The 26348-nt window shown below is 43.0% G+C and overlaps 1 protein-coding gene across 3 annotated transcripts in view; it reads left to right on the plus strand.

Moving 5' to 3' along the window:
• The window catches only part of AKT1 (AKT serine/threonine kinase 1), a 102674-nt gene that overhangs the window by 40680 nt on the left and 35646 nt on the right, over positions 1-26348 (plus strand). For 2 of the 3 annotated variants that reach the window (XM_083166708.1, XM_083166707.1), the window contains 5 exons: positions 8121-8249; positions 18099-18210; positions 22852-22999; positions 24634-24765; positions 25783-25848. In XM_083166708.1, the coding sequence (XP_083022834.1) occupies positions 8121-8249; positions 18099-18210; positions 22852-22999; positions 24634-24765; positions 25783-25848 (587 nt within the window). The remainder of the gene's footprint in view (positions 1-8120; positions 8250-18098; positions 18211-22851; positions 23000-24633; positions 24766-25782; positions 25849-26348) is intronic. The other variant, XM_083166709.1, reaches the window with a different exon arrangement.

Consider the following 26348-nt stretch of genomic DNA (forward strand, 5'->3'; position numbering starts at 1 on the left):
ATCCCAACAGATTTCCATACTGACCAAACGGAGACCTGTAATATGCACCACTGGGGATGTTATCTCAGAGCCCAATACGCCGGTGTAACACCCCTTACATCATAGAGAGAGAGTTTGCTTGCGAGTCAACCGCTTACTGTGCTGACTACTTACCTCTCTTCTGCAATGTCTGCACACAGAATTAACATTGCCCTACTGTACATTAGAATCCCATATACACATCTGATGTCAGATCACCACATAATACCTCTATAATATCACTTTCAGACTGACACTTGTACCCGGGTTATTGCCGGGCTTACTCTGGTGGCGGCACGGTGTCAAAAGGTTATTCCATCTCCACGTGTTGGCAGAATAGAAGTTCCGGGAATAAGGGGGGTCCATCCTGCAGTGCGAATGGATTTCAAGTTCCTACAACACTGCTTGACACTTGTGTGCATTGACCCAGACTGGACCTGCAATCTTGTTCTAAGAGAGGGTATAGCTTTATTGGATTTTTGATCTGACCGCACCAGTGGTCTCCAAACGTGGGCCTCAAGTCTCCCAATCAGGTTTTTAGGATATTTATGCTTAGGTACAGGTGACTTAATTAGTACCTCAGATAGTTTGGTTATACCATCTGCGCATAAGCAGGTTAATGCTTAAAACCTGGATTGTTTGGGTTCCCGCGTGGGAACCTCTGGATCATAAGTGTATTTGATATCCGTAACTGACCACTTTCTATATGAGGTGACAAACCGCTACTGGGACAGTTCACCTGTTGATCATTGAGAACTTTGTGCTTGAAATGTATCATTATTATTATTATTATTATTATCTATGAAATATTATCGCCCATAAAACATTTTTCATGTGCAAATTATCCTCATGAATTGCATCAGCTAACTACAGCGCTAGGCACTAGTTCCTGGCACTATTCATAATTGCATTTAATTGAATTGAGCCCCTCCCATCTAAGTTAAGGGGCTTACACACGGGGAGATACGCTGAGCGCTCTGAACGATGTTAGATCGCTCAGACTCCTGAGCACACAGCAATGTGCCAGTGCTGTGTGCTGAGCGATCGGTGAGAACACTGACCGGCGATATTACTAGTTTTATCCAGCATGCCGGATATTAATCCCCGGGCGCATCACTATCGCTATTGCCCCTACACACGGAAAGATGTGCGATCGCTTAGAACATGCCCCGTGTGTGCCCCATTAGAGCCCTGCTAGCAACAATCTATCACACTATAAATAATGTTCATTCTAGCACCCGCTATCTTTGAAAGCCCATGCAGTTCCTGTTCCCTGCCTGGGGTGTCGCTGTCTGCTGTGGTGTTTGTAGCACAGGTCTGGTTTGCATATCAGTGCTGATATACAGACCACACTGTGCTAGAAGCACTACAGCAGACAGCGTAGTAGTAATAAATACATAAAATAGATAAAACTCTGCTATAATACCGGTAAGTGTGATTGGGAAAATCCATTATTTATTTTAATTATGTTTGGAATCTTATTATTACATAGTGTTTTTTTAATTTGTGTAGAGTTGGCAAAATATTGATGATTATGTGTCCGTTGAATAGGTTTATGTTTATTTGTTTTTACATTTAAGGTCAAATGATTTGTTTTATCTTCAATTTTATAAACATTTTGAAATATATATATATATATATATATATATATATATATATATATATATATATACACACACAATATTTAATATTTTTATTTTTGTGTGCACTCATCCCCTCCCTCGCCCTCTCCTCAGCCCTCGTCTGTCCCTTGACAAATTGGACTGTGCACGTTTAACATCAGCCTCATTAAGAACTGGGGAGCAGAGGGGACCTGTTCAGAGGCTATGATAATGAAGCAGGTGCCGGATATCGGAGCTTTGTCTGAGCGTGAGAACCGGTGCGGGCACAGAATGGCCCGGCCAGTACTCCAGGCACAAGCATTTCTTCTTAACCTGTTGCCAGCAGTGTCAATCTTTGTCATGCTGCTGCGGCTGCTGCTGCTGCTGCAGGGGCCCGGCCTGTAATGTATTACTATCCAGCTGCATGGAAAATGAGTGAAGAATAAAGCCGGGGAGCGGATTTGCCTAGCCCTGAATTAGCTTGTTGTGACAGCGGACTGCCTTATATGGGCCGTGAAAGGCAGAGAGCCGGGATAAGCTGTGGAGCGCCAGTCTGGTGCAGACAGTCTGCTGACTCAGGCTTGACCTCCCCATTGGGAAGCACCCTTGACTGCAGTCTAAGCCGTCTCATTGAGATTCAGGGCACAGCCAGAGCGTCCGCAGCTGTATGCTGGAGGCAAAGGCTGAGAACACATCCAGAGAGTGTCCAGGAACACAAAGAACTGGCCCCCTTCTGCACCACTGTGAATAGACAGACAAGCAGAGGTCCTTGTCTCTTGGTGCGCATATTGGGAATTGCATTTACATAATTTATTTTTCCCAAGCTGTCTAAATCCCATCGTGCAACTGGATTCTCTTTTTTTTCTCCCAGCTATAAAAAAAAAAGTGGCCAAACTTATTTTGGTGAAATAAGCTACTAGTAACTGTGAGTGTATAGACTAGATCTGTAATAGTCTGTAATATTACGTAACCAGTGCTGGTGACGTTATAATGTCTCCCAAATCATTTTTGGCCAGATTTGTGCAAAAAGACTCGAGGCGTTCCGTGAAGACTTTTTTTCAAATTGCTGCAGTTTTTTTTTTTTTTTTTTCAATGATAGGAGGAAATATTCCCTAGGTAACTGTAATGTGTTTTACTTGGTGCAGCTGTTACACCTGGAAACCTTACTTACGCTTCTGTGAAACTCTCAATAATGCCTGACCCTTATACCACCCTCCACTGCCGCAATAGGTGTGGCTATTGCTGGGTCGGTGATGGTATATCGCAGCTGTCTAGATGGACCATATTATGGTCGAACCCAACTATTTAGATGCCTAAACAGTAGCGTAACAACAAATGATGCCCCCCCCCCCGCCGGGAAAAGTTTGGCATGAAGTTTTCACGTTTTGTTGCTGCCGAATGTTACAGGGGTCCCGCTGCGCTCGACACACTATTATAATCACACTCTATGTCCATTTGCATAGTAAAACATGAACTAAGACGACCTGTGACATTCGGCATAAAAAAAAAAACAGTGAAAACTCATGTCTACCATGTGACTACCAACCACACTCCCGTCGCTCTAACGCTGGCACCTAACTTCCGTTACTGTCGATCTAGAAATGGTCACTATAAAGATAACTAAAAGGGTTCCACAAAGCATGGTCGATGTAGACATCGTAGATCCGTCAACCGGAAACCGCTGGGTCTACCCAGGTCACAAATTACTAACAAGGGTCCCAAATGAATAACCCAGGTCCAGTTTCCCAGGAATCCTACCCAGGTAGCTGCCGGGGTCTGCACCTGGAAGGACCCGGACCGACGCAGGTTGGACCTGAGTTTTTGGTGGAAAAAGGGGTATTGCTGAGATTTGCTTGGACTGGATCAGTGGTTCTCAACCTCTGTCCTCAGGGACCCCCAACAGTGCACGTTTTCCAGGTCTCCATACAGAATCACAGGTGAAATCATTAGCTCCACCTGTGAGCTTTTAAAATGTGTCAGTGAATAATGAATGCACCTGTGCACCTACAGGGTGACTTGGAAAACGTGCACTGTGACAGTCCTCTGTCCAACTGAAATGCACAGGACTGGGTAACTGGCTATTAGTATTAATGCCTGGCTCCACCAATTGATGCGGGGCTGCACAAGGAATATTTTGTCATTTATAGCAGCCAATTAACCAACCAGTATGTTTTTGTTGTATGCGAAAACCGGAGTACCCAGATAACCCCCACGCAAACACAGGTAGAAAATAAAATTCCTGACCTCATTGCTATGAAGCAGTAATACTAACCACTGTGCTGCCATTTTGTTGGGAGGGATCTGATCAGATCCATCTCCGGTGCAGAAACAAGCCTATATGCTTGTATAGGGGTAACACCAGCAAGACAGCGACATTACCAGGCTTCGGACAAATCGGAAATGCGGCCAAAGCCCCAAAACTGTGTTTTGACCGCATTTTCGCTTTAGTACATTACACCCTATGAGAGAACTGGATTGGCTTGCATCCTGTATAAAAATAAATCAACGAGTCAAAAAAGTCTGGCCTCAATTTGTTTTGAGGCTTAACTTGATATGATGGTTTAAATCTGATTCTGATATTATATTTCATTATCAAGATATTCTAGTTCATGTATAGTACGATCGTTATCAAAACTGTAGGGAAAAAAGTGGAAATGAAAGTTTTGGTGTTTCCCTTTCGATTTTCGTATTTTGCTGTACTGTGAACTATTATGGGCGTTTAATCTAATCTATTACATTAACCCCATTATTGCAGTTCGTTTGAGTGTAATGAAGAATAATTGTGTAAGAAACTTTCTTTTTTCTATCTTTGAATTTTTTTTTTTTAAAGAACCGCTGTACTTTTAGGGGTGTGACGACTATGTTAAATGGTTTGGTGCAGCAACGAGCAAGTAGCAGTTGGTAAATAAAGATGGATATTCTATTGTGTGTTGGCTGCTCGTTATACTCCACTTACCCAACGAGCTTCCCAGAGAGTGGCAGCTGTTTCTTATGTTAGGCACTCTATCAGAGCCAGACAGCTCCAATTCAGCAAAGTATTGTAGTTGGGGTTGGGGGGGGGGGGGGGGGATGCATTCTTGTTAAATTCTCAGTAGGATTAACTTTTCGTATGCCACAAGGGCAGCAGTCTCTCAAGGCTCACACCACGTAAAACAAAGATACATTAGTTCAGCCCATGCACGTGACGTCCAGGCTTAAAGGGTGTGTTTTGTATACAGCGCATATTCTCGCACATGCTGTCCTGAGTTTAGATGTGTTGTTTATTGGGAACAATCTACACCGTACTGATCAACTGCTGATCTGATTCCTCTTTCGTGTCAATGGCCAATCTGATGACTTCATGATGTATCATTACACTAAAAGACCAGTAAACGCTTGTAATATAATTAAGCAATCATTACACTAAAAGACCAGTAAATGCTTGTGATATAATTTCCCAGCAGATTAGTTGTGAAACCAGTAAAGGAATGTAAAATAGATTTTACGGAGAATAAACCATCAATCGTTGAATTTTGAAAAATAAATTACGTCAAATTCTGCTTCCTCTTATCCGAAGGTTCTCTCGTGAACGAATTAACGTTACCCGAATGTTTTTAAGCTAGCATCTATTGCAAATTGTATTTCTTCTAACTAATGTGTAATCCACTTGTGTCAATTTTTGTCCTGGGGGGGAAAAAAATGCAATTTTGGTAGAGAAGGTAAAAGTTTAAACTCGATACTCCTACAGGAAGGATACTTAAAGATAACTGAAGATAAAAAGGATCAGCGGTAACAAAGACTGGATTGTTCTCGGACGTTCTCATCTTTGTAATCTGCGTTGTGTCTTTTGTGAAAGCCTTTCTGGACTAATCCTTTATCATTCTATAGTTTTTTTTCTTCTTTATGAATGGAACCCTCAAGACAGACACACATGACGAAATGAAAAGCTCCAAAGTGCCACCATGAGATCAATCAATTCAGTTGATTTTTATTTTCAATAACTTATTCAATTGTGTCTTTTTTTTTTTTGCTTATTTATGGATAGGATTTAAACTTTATTTCATATTGCACAGCCACAGCACTTAATGTTTTATTTAAGTTCATATTAACCCTATTTTGAATCAGGTTTTGAGATGCTGGTAATAAAATCTTCACGTTACCGCTCCATCCCCTGCGCACCCGCTACGTTTTATTGTTTTGATAAAGTAACTTCGAAACTGATGCATTTAATGATTTTCATTTTTCTTCCTCGCTTGCTTATTAAATCTGTTCGTCAGATTAGTAAATTGCCTATAGTTGTGTAAAGTACTTGCATTGCAGAATGTAAATGCAAAAAAGTTTCTCCATATGTCACAGTGAAAAATGACAATGGCAAAAAATAATACATTGGACATCTGCTCCGAATCATACATTTGCTGTGCGTTTAAGGATCAGATGTTAAAAAACATACACTGCATTATTTATCTCTGTATATGAAGGCGCTTTCATTGTGCTCTCCCTCCTCTCATCTCTGTGTGCAGTAAATCACCAGCCGTGCAAACCCGCTTGACATCACAAAGTACCATGTGAAGCTAGACTTGGGATAGATACAGACTTGAAATATTTCTTTCTTGAAGAACCTCTAGTGCTAATGCATTGTGCTCACATGTTCGTTATAATAAAGCTTCGGAACGTTTGAATATTCCAGATAATGTTTTATTGGCTGCCTTTTGAGTTTTGACGACTGCTAGACTCCGTTATACTGGTTCGGAAAACAAGATGGCAGCTTGCGCGATGTGCAGTTGACTGACACACTTTCAAGTAATACTAAAAATGGGCTAAATGGCGAAATCATTAAATTGATGCTTCGATGTTTATGGTTATTATTTTAATTTAAATGGCAAGCTGTTATCTGGCAATGTTTTACAGCTGTTTAAGTGCAGATACCTGCAGCTAAACAGCTGCCTGTGGCGTATTCCGCCTGTTCTGCTTTTTAGCAGGGTGTCTGCTCTTATGACAATCCCGATGAACTCATTGCTATGGCGACGGCTTCTATACTCTTAGCAGATTTAGCACAGCGAAGATCATAGACAAAATAAGGTGTTCTTGTGTCTGCAAGGGGGGTACGTTCACTAGGTCTACAAGCAGATGGTCGACATGCATTAAGGTCGACATGGGTTAGGTCAACAGGGGCATTAGGTCGACATGGGGTTTTTCCACATTTTTTTTTTTGTGACGACGGGTGGTATTTCACACCCTACGTTCCACTAGGGCGTGGTGGGTAAATAAATTAGTGTGCCGAAGCATCGCGAGCGGACACGGTGCTACGTTTCAGTGTCCATGTCGACTGTCAAAACATGGGACCAAAACAATTAGAAAAGCCCTATGTCGGCATTTTGACTGTCAACCTTCCCCATGTCGACCTAATGCTTGTGTCGACCTTAATGCATGTTGATTTAATGCTTGTGGACCATCATGCTGTCTACCCAATGATCCATAACCCCTGCAAAGGCCCTGATGGGTCTGGTGGTAATAATGTTACATATATCAATGTTTTCATTGAAGAAGCTGAAATGAACCACATGTTGTTATATAAATCCATATCTCCCAACATGACCCATTCCAGGAAGGATAATATACTCTGTTCCTGGACTTCCTTGCTAATGGCAGTTACAGAGGTGGATCAGCAGCACAGTCCAAAATTCAAATAGGGTAGCCACACCAACTGCCTCTGAGTCCAGGACTGATGTGTTTGGGGTGGCAGTTGGTGTGGCTGTCCTATTTGAATTTTGGACTGTGCTGCTGATCCACTTCTGCCACTGGCAACAAGGAAGTCCAGGAACAGAGCATATTGTCCCTCCTGGAATGGGTATGTGACTCCATAATGCAAACCTCTAGATCGGTTTGTGGTAAAACAGGATAGGCCTTCTGTATAAGAGTCGCAGTCTGCATGTTCTTATGCTGTTACTTATATGGCCTTATGCTTCTGATTGACTACTACTAAAGGGCAGTGTCCGTCTCTGTCATGTATTTGATTAAGAGGTCTGGAAAAAGGAGAGCAGTCTCCATTACCATTAAAATGATTCTTATTTCTGTAGATAAGGACCACAAATTAGTATTGACTGCTAGGCACTTTTTTTTATCTGGAATGGTTTGGCCACACCCCTGAAATGTGACCACACACCCTCCATAACAGGGCCCATCATTGTTCTCCATGGCCCTTCCAGGGATTCCTAAATTTGAAATTAGAGTCTGGGAGTTGGGGCTGTGGCTCTGCCGCCCAGGTGGTCCTACGAGACAAATTAATTTGGTGTATGATCCAACTGTGTAGAATTTCTACATGTACAACTGACGAGATGTCCATTTGTATTCCGCTATTTAGTTCTTTTTAATATAGTATCTGCTGGTCCCACTGCAATAGATACCCAGCTTCCTGGTACTTATGTATTGTACTTTATGCTACACTTACCCTGTATAACGCCTTATAAAATCTACCCCTTGTATTTTTAGTAATATTCTAAAAATGTTCTTTCTCTTTTTCAGGTGAGTACATAAAGACTTGGCGGCCCCGTTACTTTCTCCTCAAGACTGACGGTACATTTATTGGTTACAAGGAACGTCCGCAAGATGTTGACCAGTTAGAAACCCCTTTGAACAATTTCTCTGTAGCCAGTAAGTATCTCCAGATTTCATATAACTCCACAAGAACGTTCTGTCATGGCCAGCCTTGGTCAACCTGATGCCGTTGTGCATCTAAAAGTCCTCCACCCCTCCATCCACCATGCCCAGCTTCTCTAAATTCCATTACTTTGTATTTTCCGGTTTTTGTGAACCTGAACTATCCCGGTGTACCTGTGACTGTGCTCTTTGGTGCACAACGCATCAGCCAGTGAAGGTAAAACCATGCGGATCACCTCCCATGTAGGATTTGTGGTATAATTCATCCAGGCATCAACCAAAACTGAGTGCACTTCTTTGCCTTATAATTGAATTCCTAGGTACCCAGGTATCTAGTATAAAGAGACACTTCCTGCATGTATGTGTGATCCTCTGCTACACCTGATGAGACAGCATCGGATCGCACACAACGCATCAGCCAGCTGAGTAACACAGGAAGTTGCATAGACCGGCTGCCGGTGCTCTGTTGCTGAGGCCAGGAAATCTCCATTGAAAAACACACAAAAAAGAGACAAAGTGCCTTCATTTTTTTTTTTCAATTATGTTTATTAAGGATCAGAATCGTGTGTAACAACAAGACCTCACACATTGGTGTCCCAGGCATAAAGTCAGAGATAACATTTACACATATCAGTAACATCAACGGGCAAAGCCATTGAAGTTAACAAGAAAACGGCCTATGGGTTAACACAAATAAGTATGTCTAATGGTTGTTGAGTGGCCTAAGAGGAGCTTACGTCTCTAAGCCTAAACTTTCTAACTTTTATATGGTGGAACGAAGAAGGGAGTATGTGTGGTAGGAAATAAAGTGGTGGAGGTAGGAGGGGGGGGGGGAAGAAATGGGGAAGAGGAATAGGGAGTAGGGGGGCCTCTATTTTATAAAATGGAAGCCATCGCCGCCCCCCAAATGTCTAAAAACTCTCACGTAGACTGATTTTGGCAGCTTTACTACGTCTGATGTCATTTCTGATAATTACGTGTTGCCCTTTTGGGAAGGTATGGTGAATATGGGGTAATGTAATATGTACATAATGATCAGTACAATCCACTTTTGATTAAGTTTGTTTTTTTAGGCACATTTTGCAGACTTGATAAATAATTGTAATGCCCAATTCACTGGGATTGGGTAAAAACTGGAATCCGGAATGCCGACCGGACCAGCTCGCTACAGCAAATTCTGCCACTCTGGAGCTTGCAGTGTTTATCCTGTCTGGGTGGGTGACTCCTGTCACCATGTAGTGAGAGATTACAGCCTCCCAGTATGGTCGAGGGATGGGGTAATTACCAAAATGGTATGGACCATACAGCTGAAATCTCTCCCTCCATGGTGACAGGACATTACAGCCCCAGGTGGGAATGAGCACTACAAGCTCCAGAATGGCAGTTTGCTGCAGAAAGCCAGTCTGATCTGGCATTCCGGTTTTTAACCAGTCCCTAATTCACTTGCCCAATCTGCCCAGCAAAGACAAAAACAGTCTTTAATACATAGGTTGACAGGGCTCGACGGTTGGCACAAGCATTTACTGACGACAGTCAATAAAGGTCCATATGAGTATTTCCTGTATTCTTTTTTTTTTGACCTTCCAACCCGATCAACCTTTAATGGCTGACTGTATATCTACCTTCATAGTGTCAACTCTATGACCCATGGCCACACACACTGTAAGGGATAACTGGAGAGTAAGACTGGCGAGGTCCCCAGGATAGGATCCCAGCTGATCGGGTGGTTAGTGGGTGGGGAAGTCGTAGTTACAGGTTTCATAAACCTGCTTTTTATTCAAGCTGTAGATCCTAATAATGGTTTCATGGTTCTGTTCTGGGCTGAGAGTAAATAGAGAAAATAACTGTCACTTTCATACAGTAGTGTACAGCGGAGGAGAATTTCTTAGGGTGGGCTCGGAAAAAATACAGCAGTCTCCAAGAAGCTGCTGTAGAAGTCCGCGCTTTAAATGCTCAATGGTACAACACCCGTAAATGCTCCAAGTTGGGTCCAGCGGGTTAATGTTTTGCTGCAGATATCACCTCCTTCCTCTGACCTTCCTCCTATTCTTCTTTCTCCGCATCCACTCCGTTTCCTACTTTTGTTTATGGTGTGAACACTTCTTTACGGTGATGTATTTTGGCTGCAATGTTAACAGTCTAGGAAACTGTTCTGTGTTTGTCACTCAGAGAACATGTGTCCGATAGATCTGGAACGGTTTCTAGAATACAGTTTTCAGAAGAAAAAAAAAATGGTCATTGTTTTTGCTAATTAATGTATTAAAGCTAATTAGGCATATTCCAGCATTTCTGTTGCAGTTGCCAAATTGAATGAAACTGCAGTAAATATAATAGTTGGGTTATTGTGTAGTTTGTACCCTGACGTAACCTTTTTTGCATTGTTGTTCATTGTTGGCTTTAGAGATTGTTTACAAACACGCATATTTTCTATGTATTTTCCCATGTATATTATGATATCAGCATTTTGGCAGTATGCTGAATTATATTTTTGTAGTATGCTTTTATTGTAAGGGAATTGGGTAGTAGAAAACTGGGCGTGACCACAACATTGTACACTCCCTGAGACGGACCGTGTTCTATAAATAATATTTTATAATTATTTTAGCATTTTAGTTCAATTTTGTATTCTCAGTGTGTATACATTTAGGGCAGTGGTGGTACTTGTATGTATTACTTGCCGCCATATGTGCAGGAAGTAGTTTTACAGATTTATCTTTGGGTTTCTTTTTTTCTTGACAGTCTGGTAAGTACACTAACATATTCTGATATATCCATGACTGTAGATGACAACTAAACATAGTGGCCAAGAAATTGACTGCATATACTGTATAACTTAAAGAAGCCCACTATATACTCTATAATACATACCCACTCCCCAGGATGATCCTGAGGCTCCTGAAAATTGGGTTCTTCCGGCCACCCAGAACAGTGAGCAAGTCTCCCAGTGTCAAACACAACATATCTAGGGGAAGGGGTGGTGCTGCTGCGGTGGCCACAATGACAAGCCCGTGACTACCATGTCCTTGTGCTGCAATAACACAAAAGTCACACACATTTTCTGTTTTTCAGTTTGTTGTGGTCACGTTTTTCTGGGCAGTGTGTATGACCCTTATGGGCTAACCTCTCTCCACGTACCAAAGCTCTCTCCTTCAGGGGAGTGCTGCGGTCTCTGATGGTGACCCCGAGCTGCAAGGCAGAGGGAAACCTACCGAGGGTCTCTCCAAGCTTTGACGAGGAGGATACATCCACCCTAACCCATCCAAGGGTTGAGGGAAGAGGGTCGCTCTGAGCTTCGGCGAGGAGGACCCACCGATCCCTATTTTCCCCTCTTGGGCCTTTCAGGTGAGAGGCATCAGGGGAGTAATGGGGCCTTTCTCCTTTCGGAGAGGGCCCATATGTACGTATGTATGCCCCCTATGCACGGTTTCGGTCCCTGCACTAGGTGTTTTTAGCACCACCTCTGGCTCCAATAACAAAAAACAAACACAAAAGTCACCATAAAAAAGGAATACATTTGATTGACTTGAAACATACATATCCCGGAAAGGTATGCTGTCCCTGGGTCGATAATGTCTTGAACAGGCATGTCCAAACTGTGGCCCTCCAGCTGTTGTGAAACTACACATCCCAGCATGCCTTGCCATAGTTTTAGCATTCCCTAATAGCAAAACTGTGGCAAGGCATGATGGGACGTGTAGTTTCACAACAGCCGAAGGACCATAGTTTGGACATGACTGGTCTAGAACAACAGTCACTTGATCAACCACTAATGGTCGACACCTATAAATGATCGAAATACCCTAGGTCAACATTGCAAAAGGTGGCATTGACACAGTTGACACTGAAAAGGTTGTCACAAGTTTTTCATGTTTTTGTTTAGACCAGGGGTGGGGAACCTCAGTCCCTGGGGCCATATGCGGCCCCCCGTAGCGGTCTGAGTGGCCCTCCCACCCACCAGGCGGCTTTGCCTGGAGTCAAGTACAGGGGAATTCTCGCGAGAGTTCGGTAGTTCTCGCAAGATTCCTCTTAATCAACAGCAACTGGAGACTGTCAGTCCTATTCAGCGGCAGCCGCCGGAGTGTAGGACGGCTGCAGCAGGACACTTTGTAAGAGACATTTTTACATATGGCCCCGAAGGATTTTTTCCCCATACAAACGGCCCTTGGCACAAAAAAAGGTTCCCCACCCCTGGTTTAGACCGACTTAGTTTATACTTTACCATCCACGTGAGCATAGATAGAGAATATATGTGTGCCGAGTATGAGGTGCAAGTGTGCAACAACGAGGCACCGTGCCCGAAGCTTGTTGAGTGCAGCGAGCCATGCAACACCGTACACTACTAATACAGTGAAGAGTGAAGACTCGTGTTCTCTATGTCAGTGTTGACCTTTTGCTTGTGTAGATCTTCTGCCAATGTCAACCTAGGGTATGTCTACCATTGTAGACCTAGTATTGATCTAGTGACTGTCAGCCATTATTGGTCACTCTTGTGACTGTTTACCAAGACATTGTCCACCCACTATACCGTGACCCACAGAAGTGAATTAAACACACGGCATAAGAAAGAGAAGTAGAAATAAAGAAAGAATGGTAAAGAGAGAAGATAGGCAGTTAGGAGAGAGGGGTTGGGGGGCGGGATTGTGGGGTAGGGGAAGGATAAGCGTAACACCTGGGAACCAATGACCAAGAAGCAAATACCAAACCATACAGGGAAAGTTAACAGCAGATTGATGAGGTTCTCAGCAGATTTTCAACCAATAAAACCATGTCATTAGGGTGTTCCCGAAATGATCAGTAGTGCACAATATAACATCCTTCATTTAACGATACAGTCAAGTCTACGGTACCAATCGACAAGTAGGGGAAAGTAAATTCCCAGCGCACAGGGATTAAGGCCTTGGTTGCATTATTAAGGTATTTCAAAAGAGATTTAAACAAAAACAAAAAAACACTGATAAAAGAATTGCAATTCAGTTCCGGAGTCAAAATTCAGGCCTATCTGGAAAAATTTTCAGTGCAATGCAAACCAGTCTTTGGGTTCCTTTCACTGTTGGCAATCTTGGTTGCTATTTCTGGTTTTTTAGGGACAGCAAACACTCACTGTATCATGTGTGTACAGGTGCCCACACACTAGAACAATTTTTTTGCCGATTTCCGATAAATCAGTTGATATATTGTCCGATGTTTACAGATAATCGGAAAATCGGCCGATATCGGTCCGATGCGCGCTACCGTGGATCTTTTGCTAAATCTTCTGATCTTACATGATGCATGAAAGCTCAGAAGATTTAGCAAAAGATCCATAGGAACGCACACGGGATCTAAAGAGAAATCTGTGGTGAAGATGTGCGCTTGCCTGGAATCTTTTGTCCAGGACAGACAACAGATTTGAAGGCTAATTTATGCGCACATCTTAAGATTGCAGATCTTTCTAGTGTGTGGGCACCTTACCAGTTGTAGTAGACTAGGCACTGCCATTACTAGGCTTCTGCCCTAGCACCTGGCGCTACTCACTTCTGTCTGTTGTTTGGAGCTCCTTATTATCCCTTTGCTGGAGACTGTGGTTCCTCCTGAGGAGTGAATAGCCATAGACTGAGCATTAACTGGGTTCAAGACGGATCTGCCAGGGGATTAACTAGAGTGGTGCCTGAAACGGACAGGATTTCAGCAGATAATAGACAATGTGAAGAAATAGAGCATTATCTCTAAGAAGAGTAGCATTCATTACTTACTAGTAGAAGTAGCATTGATACACGTAGACTTAAGGGATTCCACTGGTTCTAGCTTGCGGATTTAAAGTGCATTTATTTAAATTGAAAAAACAGACCTGCTTTGCCTTTTTCTAAATGATTGCTGATTTAAATCTACAGGTCTGTCAGATATTTCAGTGCTTGGATGTCCTAAAAGTTGTCATTTAAACTCCAGAATCCTCCACCCTGAAGTTTTCTCAGCTCCACATCCATTGTTATCAAAGTTTTGGTCGTTATAACTCAACTGAGGCCACAAGGAATCTGTAATATAATGGGTGGTTTATTCATTGGCAGGAAGTGATGTAGTTCAATCTACAAAAAATAATACCTGTAGTTATTATGGTCAAAGTGTGAGGGGTTTACTAAATGAAGGTATCAATGAAGGCTGCTTGGGTCCTCCTGTATGGAGGTGGTTTTTAGTACGGTCTGTCTTCCTACTCCTGTAGATATGTCTAGGAGATGTCTCCTATTTATTAAAAGGTGGTACTGTATATGGATACAACTAATTGTGGTGCTTTCCTGGCTTATTTGTCCAAAGAAGTGAAGATTACCATAGTTATAGCTCCGACTCAAGATCCTCTTGGTAATTTGCTGGTCTTTATTCCTCTCAAACACCTATTCCCTGGAAGAGTTGCTTAAATACTTGGCTTATAATTCCCTCCACTTTCTTTTGCTGGACAAAAGAGCATTTCTAGATTCTCCATTCACCATAGAGTTGAAGTGGTGGTTTCTTCATTGCCAGGTGGTAAGACTTTAGGAGTGGATAGGCTTCCTATAGAACTCTAAAATAAAGATGTCCTTTTCTTTTTGCCCTTGATAACTCAATCTTTTTAAAGGAGCTGTGTGCAGAGCCATCGTAACCTATAGGCAAATTGGACAGCTGCTCGGCGCCCCACAATTTTAGGGGCCTTTGAGCAGGGGTGGGCTGAGCTGGTCTGGTACCTCCAGAGCTTCTTGGCAGGCAGGGAGAGAATGCTGCCCAAACAATCTGATTGTGAATTACACACAATCTGATGAGCAGCCAACCCGCTTTACCAGTCTGCAGCTGGACGGGTGAACGGCTGTCAGAATGTGACAGCCATTCACTGTATGCAAACATGTGGATAGACAGCCCGGGGCCGCAGGGGGTAATATTATGATTTTTTGTTTAATTACTATTTATTCCCATAAATGGTTCAATAGGGGCCCATTACAATTCTTTGCCCGGGGCCTACAGTGCTATTAAGACCTCCCTGGCAGTGTGGCCTGGGTTCTCTCTTTTGTACTATGTCAGAGGTGATCATTATTTTAATCCCTAAACTTGGGAAGGAAGCTTTTCATCCTGGCTCTAATTGCCCAATCTCTCTTCTCCGTGGTATATTTATAATGGGTGCCGCACAGGCTCCTGAGTCTCAGCGGGCCCCACACTGCACCATTCTTTAATATTTACCATCCGGAGTCCCACGATGAAGACCACTGCCCCATTTTTCTTTAGGTTTACGCATGCATTCTAGTGCTCAGATTCTATTGCGCTAGGAGGTGGACGGGCGCTTCCTCCGGCAGAAAGGTGGGGACCCGGCCGGAGGAGGCTGCACACAGACTTCCTCCTTTCTTAAAGCGCCCCTGTCTTTTCTCTGTACTGAAATTAAAATCCTGGCTAAGATGCTAGCACTTTGGCTTAGTAAGAGTATTGGTTAGCTGGTGCACATGGAGTGGCTGGAGAAAATAATGTGGTTGTTGACTTCCATAAATCATTATGACACTGTCATAATGATGGTCTTTGTTTCGAACTCATTACGGCAAATTTGGCCAGTTATACCAAACACGTAAATCACTACACACTTAGGGTGTTATTCTGATTCACTCGGAAAGGCACAATCACTCTCTAATGGACAAAACCATTTGCACTGCAGGTGGGGCTGATTTAACATGTGCAGAGAGAGTTAGATTTGGGTGGGGGGTGTTCTTCAAACTGATATCTATATTGCAGTGTAAAAATAAAGCAGCCAGTATTTACCCTGTACAGACACCATAAAACACCCAAATCTAACTCTCTCTGCACATGTTACATCAGCCCCACCTGCATTGCATATGGTTTTGTCCATTAGAGAGTGATTTTGCCTTTCTGAGTGAATCCGAATAACCCCCTTAATTTGGCATGAATTACCACTTACACCTGGAGAGGTGGGAAGTTTGAAGAGAACAGAAGACTCTCTTTGTTGGGGGCATTTGTATACATTAAAATGTGCAGAGAAGTTTCTACTTACAGATAAATTAGCAATGGGTACAGGGTTTGCGGCACTGGGCATCAGTTCCATAGGTGTACACATACAAAATTACCATCAATACAGAGAATACAGATCATTGCGAAAATAGAAATTTACAAACCTGAAGTAGCACAAGAAGAAATCAATTCTGCTTTTGTATTGGCAATTCATCATTTTTCTGCAGAGGTAGAAAAGGGGGAATAATTGTAAAGATGCAGACCGACACATTGGCTCAAATGTATTTAGCCTGTTGAAGTGATAAAGTGGAAGGTGAGAACATACCAGCCAATCAGCTCCTGTCATTTTTCAAACCCAGCCTGTAACGTGGCAATTATGAGCTGATTGGCTGGTGTGTTTATCACCTTCCATTTTATCACTTCAACAGGCTTAATACATCTGTGTCAATGACTTATATACACCTTTCCAAAACCGGAATTCTAACTGCTGGGGTTTCATACCCAACCTGTGCAAAACGTATCATTCGCATGTTGCCAAGGCAAGATGGCGATGAATGCACTGCCTCGCATCTTCTGCTTGGCTTATTATCGGTGAATCTGATGGGTTCGTTCTTCTTTTTTACCATGGTTTTTTTTTTTTTTATTGGTATTGGAGATGGAAGATTCTGTAGGATGTAAGGTGGTCCAAGTTTTATTGAAAGCGAAGAGCAAATATGTATTTAGCAAACAAATCAAATGTTAAATAAAGTGGGTGGAATGTGTTGACAAAAAAAACAAAAATACTGCTTTGGGCAGTTGTGGCCAACTTGGCATAAACCTCATTGCCACCAAATATGCCATGTAACTAGTTGGTTGTTGGTCACACTGACCAGCCAGATCTTCATGGTGCAATACTTATTAAGAACATGATCAGCATCCAGACCATGATGCAGGGTCAATGACCCCATACTAAACCTGATTTTCATCCTATTTGTTTGGATCATATTTTGATTGGATAGTGTGGTTGACGATGTCTAGATGTGCCAGATTCCCAGTCCCAAATCCACTAGTCAGATTTGGCCTGTTTTCTTCAGATTCAGATAGATCTGACAGACCAATCTGATGAAAAAAGGCCAAATCTGAACTCCCTCAGATCAGATGTGCGACTGAGTTTCAGATCCATCTGGCAAAAAAAAATCTTACGTGCTGCACCCAAGATCCATCAAATCTAAAGCTGTCAGGGGTTTAACATAGAATTGATCAGATTTATCTATAGAGTGAAAAATTAGCCCAGGGTAAGATCAGATATCTGGGAGAAATCTGAAGAGATTTTCAGCTTCAGATATTTATTTATTTATTTATTTATTAACAGTTTCTTATATAGCGCAGCATATTCCGTTGCGCTTTACATAGGGGAATAGATATGTCTGCGTAGTTGAAGGGGGGCTTCCACAAAGACGGCTGTTTACACCAGAGGTGGGAAAAAACTCATGTAGACAAATTTAAGATCAGTTTTGGAACCAGGATGGTCATTTGAGGAGCCAGAGAAGATTTGTTTCTTGACTTACTTAACAAACAATTTCGAAAACTCGGCTACTCAAAATATGAATGTATATAATGTTTGATCTTGAGAACATTTTGTGCTCGGAGACTTAAATAATTCCAATTTAAAATATATTGTTGTGTGTTGCAAGGCAAAAAATGTTTCACAACTTTTATTGATCAAATATATTTGTTTCTGAATATTGTGCCTATGCGTAAATGTTCTGTCTTTTTAAGGGTGTCATTGTGGGCTGATTACTCCTGTGTATTCGGCGTGTATTCGGCGTGTATTCGGCGTGTATTATAAAGACAAATGGTTGTTTTTGAAGAGCCTCATGAACCACTTTTTTCTCTTCTCTCATGTGATAGAATGTCAACTGATGAAGACCGAACGACCAAAACCAAACACATTTATCATCCGATGCCTCCAGTGGACCACAGTTATAGAACGAACGTTTCACGTGGATTCTCCAGAGGAGAGGTAGGCTTCCTTTTATTCCTCTTTTGCAGTCGCCTTTTAAAAACGCGGCAAAGCATATTCAGCACTGCTGATACCATCCCTTAATCCAGCTGTTCTGAAGTTGAACGTTGGAGTAATCTCAGAACAACAGACGAGGTCTCAGCTCTGCGTGATGCTTCACCAAAGACGTTTGGGAGGCTGCGGTGGTGATAGAGGGCGGCAGAGGAGACAGACAAAACCATGATCTCATACTGGTCCTTTTGAAGACCTGTTTGGGAGCGTGTCTGCTTCAGAACTGAAGTTTCATTGGCGGTGTAAATTAGGCAGAATGATGCCAGCTAAACATGAAGCGATGGTTACAAATGAATGGCCTTTAAATGCTGGAATTCACATTTAACATCCAGAAACGTCTGATTTGCACTTTGTCTGGATAAGTACAGCGGAGTCTAAACAGCATTTTATTACATAATGTGGTTTGTTCTGAAGTCTGAATTTTACATATTGGGATATAAAATGTCATAGAATAGAGTTGGGTTCATCTCATTTAACCATTTGATGTCAAATGTATATCTTTGAATTGTATGTATTGAGGATTGGGTTTTATAGGACATTGGCCTGATTCAGGACTTTTCGCTAGGGCTAACGGTTAACCCCCATTTTTTACAGTAGCAATGAACCACATTTAAAATGTTGCCCTTTAAATACGTTATTGCATTATATACAGTATATGGGTATAATATATCTTTATTTTATTGATCTGGTTATCTGTAACACGACACTGCACAGTTCTAATCTGTGACTTAAAAAGGGAACTAGCATTTTAGTAAGACTTTGGCACGTTGGTTAACGATTTCCGTCCTTCCTATATGACCCCTATTCTCCTTACATGGCCAGTCACTTACTTTGTGGTTTGATCTGCAGATGACAGACTCTCCGTAGCACTGTATGAAGAATCTCCCATCATTATTTTGGGGGTAAAGGTTTAGCTTTGGGGTTCTGCCTCTCGGGAACACCCTGTCCTGTGCAGTTCGAGAGGCCTCTACTTCAGATGCTTTAAAAAAATATACTCAGACTCGCTCACTTATCCAAGCGTTTCATTTAAGCTCGCCTTAATTATTACACTCCAAATGCATCGTTCTCTTTTCTGTAGTTTGCAGAAATTTATTTTTATTTGTAATCTGAATTAGTAAAACCCTTTGATTCATATCGGGATAAAAGTGCATAATATAATTTCATCTAGTAAAGAAAGAGGAAATAAGGTAAAATCTAATGGGACTGTAGAATGATATGTATAAAGAATGAATCTCTACCTTCCACTATGCAACCTGCTCATCTGGCTTCCTGTCACCTTTAAAATCTAGTTCATGTCTCTGCCAGTGGCGGATTGAAGCAGGGGCGATAGGGGCGGGCGCCCCAGGGCCCCCACACATCAGGGGCCCCCACACTCACGGCGTCGCTGCCAAATGATGCTGGGCAGCCAGTGGAGTAATAATAGCCCCGCAGACCCCGCGGTCGCGGGGAGGCGCTGTGTAAGTGCGGTCGCCGGGGGTCTGCAGGGTTATTGTAACGCAGCCGCACAGACCCGCGTCGGCAGCGCCCCCCCCCCCCGTTTACCCATGCCGCCCTCGTGCCGCGGCCGCCATACGCTTAGCAGGGACCCGCACATCTTCTCTGTGGAGCGGTCCAGGCTCCCCCCCCTTGCCTACAGCTACTTTGTAAATGGAATATCATAAAATGTCCACCCCATACAGCAGACAGTTCTGTGAAACTGTCTGCTGTACGGGGGCTGACATTTTGTGATGGACCATTTACATAGCCGAAGCAGGAGGGGAGCCAGGACCGCACAGAGAAGATCTGCAGGTCCCTGCTGAGCGGAGGGGTAAGGCGGCATGAAGGAGGCACGGGCTGGCTGGGGGAGGGTAGCTAACTTTACTGGGGGGGCAGGGGGCATCGTCGGCATGATCTGTGGGGGGGGGCCCCCCGCAAATTTGTTGTCCAGGGCCCCATCAAACCTTAATCCGGCCCTGTGTCCCTCACCTGTAAAGCCCTTAACCCTATCCTTAGCCTTGTAAATCTACAGCTTCATCTCTGCCCAAACATCTTCCTGCCCTTTCCGCTCCTCTTACCGCTCTTACGCGCAAGTTGTGGTCATAACACTGACGCCGGCAAGGAGTCTGGACAAGGGTCTGGTAATTACACTTTACCCTGTTAGGACTGTGTCAGGGGTAGATCTGATCACTCCCACTGGATCACCCTCCGTTGCTGCCAGTGTGACCTTTTCCATCATCTTAATCTTAAACAATTTTTTTTGCCATTAACGTTTTATTGAAAAAAGAAATGTAATCCTGTTTGATATAATAATACTGTGATGCATTACAAACCCTGATCAGCCATGTTTTAATGTTTTCTAACATTAACAATCTAAGGTTATTAGGCTCCCTAGTATTATTCCACATTCTTGTGGTTTGTGATCTTCATCTAAGTAAGCTGAACCAATGCAGTAAATCACACACCCAACAAAAATATAGGGAGGTGAACAGATCAGAGAGGTGCTAAATCTGCCTAGCATCAAGCTTTGATTAATGTGTTTTAAGCTATGTACACCTATACATTGGGCAGCCAGTTCTCCCGATTTTGGGTGAACGAGCAGTGGATTGTATAGGTGTGTATGCAGTGCCGATGCAGTAGCGAAAATGCTTATAACGCTCCTGCATTGGCCAGGACCAGGAGGTCACATCTTATGTGCTGCACATGTGACCTCCTGATCCCCATACAGCCGCTACCTCCCTCCTGTTTCCCCCAGCTCACAAGGGCCAAAGTGGGTCTTGGCTGGATAAACACATAGCCTAGTTATCAGGAGCGTTTACATCAGGCATGTCCAACCTGCGGCCCTCCAGCTGTTGTGAAACTACACATCCCAGCATGCCTTGCAATAGTTTTAGCATTCCCTAATAGCAATACTATGGCAAGGCATGCTGGGATGTGTAGTTTCACAACAGCTGGAGGGCCGCAGGTTGGACATGCCTGGTTTACATGATCAGCCAGGGATCAAACAAGTGCTTACCTAGCTTTACTCTTCAAGTTTGTGAGTGATAGCTGTTGTAAACACTGCTTGATGCTAGGCAGATTTAACACCTCTTATCTTATTCACCTCTTTGTTTGGGTGTGTGATTTACAGCATTGGTTCAGCTTCGTAAAATGAAGACCTCAAGCAATAAGAATGTGGAATTATACCAGGTTACAATAGGATTTCTTGGAGAAGTCACTGTGTTGTACCTGTAGTTACAACATCTTTAAAAAAAAAATAAAAAAAAGTGGGTTTATAAAAAAAAAAAAAAAAAATTGTTTAAGCCAGCCAACCCTGCTGAATATATTAAGGTGCTCAGTCAAATGCATGCTAAATGTCAGTAAAAAAATGTATTTACATTTAATTAAGATTCCCCTGACATGAGCGCAAACAACTTTGTGAATGTGAAGAGCGCAATCTCCCATTCTCCGCGAGTCTATCGCCGACTCTGCTACTGTTGGTTCCTGTTTTGGAATGTAAGCTGGAGGCACACCTAGGAAATCTAATGTTATGCTGCAGGACCACAGACCGTTTTAAAACCTGAATAATGATCTGAGCATGTGCCTAAAAATCATGTAAGCTCCCCCCTAAGGACTCTGGAACTAAAATCGAGTGCACATGTCAGATCCAGCATGTCCAGCTGTTGACGTAGAGACACCCTTTGTGGATACTGAAAATTAGCCTCCTAAATATAGCCAAATGCATCTGCTTATGCTGGGGGAGTAGTACACAAACAGCTGCAGATGGATGGTATATTGGTACAGCACATTTGGAACTGTCACTGTAAATTAAAATTCTCTGACTCAGTGGTACAATCACGTTAGCTGTTTGTGCCAGAAATGTCGACTTCTATAGATTTTGACTCTTTAATTCTTTCATTTTGTCTCCTTAATTGACTTTGTATACAAATGAGTTTGGAGATAGGTCTCCTAGAGAGCAGTGTTTACAGACTCGAGTCCTCCGGGACCCTTACCAGCGCATGTTTCACAGATATCCTATCTGGTGCACAGGTGTACGCATTTACTGGCTGGCACATTTTCAAAGATCCACAGGTGGAGCTAATTATTTTGGTTAAGATGCTTAGAAGATCTGTAAGTTCTGGGCCACACACACCGTAGGACCCATTCAGCAGAATCTGCTTGGCCGCAAGGAGGCTGTGCGGGGGGTCACACATAGTGGTGCTGCCGCTGCTGACCGGAATTCTAGTGTTACACACTGTGCAGCACTTTGACTGTGTCCATGTTGATATTTGGGACCAAAAATGTCATGGCGATCTTTTCAATGTCGACCTAGCCATTGTCGACCTAATGCTTGTATCGACCTTCCAACAGTGTCGACCTATATCAGGTGTTGACCTAAGCCATGTCAATCTTGGGTGGCCATCAGAATGCATGTCAACCCAATGACCTATACCCAGCCTTGCACACTATTTGAGTCTCTTCAATGGATGCTCCTTAGACTGCACTTTTCTTTGTATTGCCGGTCTCCTCTCTATAATCCCCAAATATGATGGTTGGACTGTTCAGCTTTTTCGTAGATCTTTGACAGATTATTCTGTGACCTGGATGTTTATATTTCCCATATACTTTTTGCAGGGAAGAATGGATAAAAGCCATCCAGGCAGTAGCCGACAGCCTTAAAAAGCAGGAGGAAGAAATGATGGATTTTAGGTCTGGCTCCCCGAGCGATAATTCCGGTGCAGAGGAAATGGAAGTCTCTTTTTCAAAACCAAAACACAAAGTAGTAAGTATAGCGTGTCACATGCAGTCCTACTGTATGGTCCTTGTTTCCTCCACCTTGCTTGTCGATTGCTATTGATTTGCTAAAATGGAAGCCTGTATTGTTGACCTAGATCAGGGGTCCTCCAACTATTTTGCTCTGGGACTCCATCAGACAATAAAAATAATTACGGGACCCCAGCAAGTTACAGCAGAAGGTCATCACATCACACGTGTAGTCAGCAGACATCACATACATGGCAGCATTGTGGAGGCACGGAGTGATGGGAGGAGTCTGATATACCATAACCCATCACATCACACGTGTAGTCAGCAGACCGCACATACATGGCAGCATTGCGGAGGCACAGAGTGATGGGAGGAGTCTAATATACCATAACCCATCACATCACATGTGTAGTCAGCAGACAGCACGTACATGGCAGCATTGTGGGGGCACAGAGTGATGGGAGGAGTCTGATATTCCATAACCCATCACATCACACGTGTAGTCAGCAGACAGCACACACATGGCAGCATTGTGGAGGCACAGAGTTATGGGAGGAGTCTAATATACCATAACCAATCACATCACACGTGTAGTCAGCAGACAGCACATACATGGCAGCATTGTGGAGGCACAGAGTGATGGGAGGAGTCTGATATACCACAACCCATCACATCACACATGTAGTCAGCAGACAGCACATACATGGCAGCATTGTGGGGGCACAGAGTGATGGGAGGAGTATTGGTGTGTACACACGGGGGCGATATGCCGTGCGATGCGAGTCGCATCGGGACTCGCATCGCACGGCATGCATGGAGGGGCACAATTTAGTCTATTTAGGGCAGATCTGCACTATATAGTCTTGCCTGCCCTCTCTATTTGGCTGCCGATTTGTGCTCACATGGGAGCGCGCATCGGGCTCGCAAGCCCTAAAAAAGCATGCGATCAGCATGCGATGTGGCTTCCGATGTTCACTATATTGGCAACATCGGAAGCCATATCTTACCGTGTGTACACACCATAACAGAGCATTCAACAGATTTTTCAGACTTCTTGAATCACTGACTGATATTAGATAAGTCATCAGCCTGATGGTCAGTAACATGGAGCCGCGACCCCATACTGAGAAGATCGGGACCCACAGTTTGAGAACTCCTGACCTAGATAATTTACTTGAAATATCTGGTGCTACGGTCTAGTGCTAGAGATTGCGGCACTTGCGAAGGCTGAATCCTTGCCTTAGTAGAGATTATGAGATTTGCTTGTAACTAGGAAATCATACTGATCCAGCTGGGCATTACAGTTTTAGCTTTTTGACCTGTGTCTATTGCATGAAGTACATTATCCTTGCAGGTAATCCCACTTTTCCCCTTGTCACTTAGCTTCAGAGTAATGTCATGTTTAGTCTGATACGGTCCCATCTTAACTTTTTATACTTCCTATATGAAAGTTTGAGTTTTGGGGTCTTCAGATTGAAGTTTATCCACAAAGTCAGATTTGCTTCTAAGATGTCTGGGTCCTTTTGAAGTACCTATTCACTTTGTTCTTGTGGTGTTTGAAATGTTTTAATCCTTAGTGGCGGACGTGTTCGGTGGCTGGATGGTGCAACTCGAGGGACATGATTGTGTTTCTGTTTTTGATATCCACAGACAATGAATGAATTTGAATATCTAAAGCTATTGGGGAAAGGTACCTTTGGAAAAGTCATTTTAGTCAAAGAGAAAGCAACAGGAAGGTATTACGCTATGAAAATTTTAAAAAAAGAAGTAATTGTCGCGAAGGTGAGTTGAGTGAATTTGCACATTATTTAATAATATATTTTTTCTTGTCCTGTATCAGTAGGACTTTTACTATGCGACGGTAATAATAAAAACAAATAATTTCTTGGCAGTAAACGGCCGGGATAATTACGTCCCTAAAGCATTCGTCAATATGTGACTGCACCAGGTGACCCCTTAGCATTCCTGATTGTGTATATGTGAGTCAGTAACCGCCCCAGTTGTTACTGCATGGCTTGGTTCCCGCTGGCACACAACGTTCACCTGCAGATGGGTCTGTTGTCAGTCCATAGGTGAATGATCTGAGCCAGCAAAAACCCTTGTTATTGAGTAAACACCCAGCAGGCGCGGCACGCAATCACAGGCTGTAAAGGCCATTTTCCATTTTTATCAGGCTTATTCGAGTACGGGCGTCTTAAATTCATTGGGAAGACATGTTGATAAAAAAACGAACCTGTGCGCTATAAAACGTACGGTATCCATGTTTGAAATAGCGTTTCTAGTATAATATGGGCGCTGGGCTACTGTAAATGTTTGGGGTCACATTTTATACCAGAAATCTTTCAATCGGCAGCATTATTTTGTAATTACTATGCAGTTCTGTCGTCAGTTGTCCATTCATTATTGAATATCGCCAACTTTTTGTGTGTAGATAATGAGGCGTGCATTAATTATAATGCCAGAAACATCTTGTTGCAATTGAATATAAATGCGGGATCCCAAGTTGCGTGACTCCCAATAACCCCCCGACGCCAGCATTTATCGGGGATTATGCTTACCGAAGTATAATATATGTACGAAATGCCCATCCTCGAAGCTGTGGTAACCCATAGGATCGGAAGTTTACCCCGGACCCATGTCTTATTCTGTTATCGCTGGCCTTTTCTGGCTGAGAAAAACAACCTCTAATTGGATACGGCGATAATGGCCATAAATCGGGATATCAGGCTGTTTTTATCGGATGACAACAGATTGCATGTAATTGGATACCACCCATAATATGTGTCATTCTTATTACAGGATGAAGTAGCCCACACACTGACTGAGAACCGTGTCTTACAGAACTCTAGGCATCCTTTCCTAACAGTAAGCGCTTATTCATATATTGGGCATCAATAACAGTACGGTGCACTGTACCGAACCTAAACCATTGCATTGATATCCGTCTCGACCGGCTGAGCGATGTGTTCTGTAGCAACTGCAATTTGGTCCAATTTGACCCGTTTCCAACGGATCGGGATAATAAATCGGGCCAAATGTTTTTATGGTATTGCTCGAACATCATTCATGGAGACGAATTCAGACCTAAATTAACGGGTATGAATCGGCCCCTAGATGCGATGTGATCTAGTACAAAACGCACAGAGCACATTGCACCGTGTACCTTTACATATAAAGTGATATTTTGGTCTCCAAAACATCACAGGATAAGATACTTTCTGGCCCATAACCCTTCCAAAATACTCCTCTCCTACGCCGTTATTGCAATCATCTCCCTCTCACTTACTCACTTACCAAGTATTTCCAATATAGAATATTCTGACCTTGTTCTTTGTCTCAAACACACAGAATAAAATTCCAACCTG

The sequence above is a fragment of the Crinia signifera genome, chromosome 12, assembly GCF_055691185.1.
Source record: "Crinia signifera chromosome 12, ASM5569118v1, whole genome shotgun sequence".
Taxonomy (NCBI): Eukaryota; Metazoa; Chordata; class Amphibia; order Anura; family Myobatrachidae; genus Crinia; species Crinia signifera.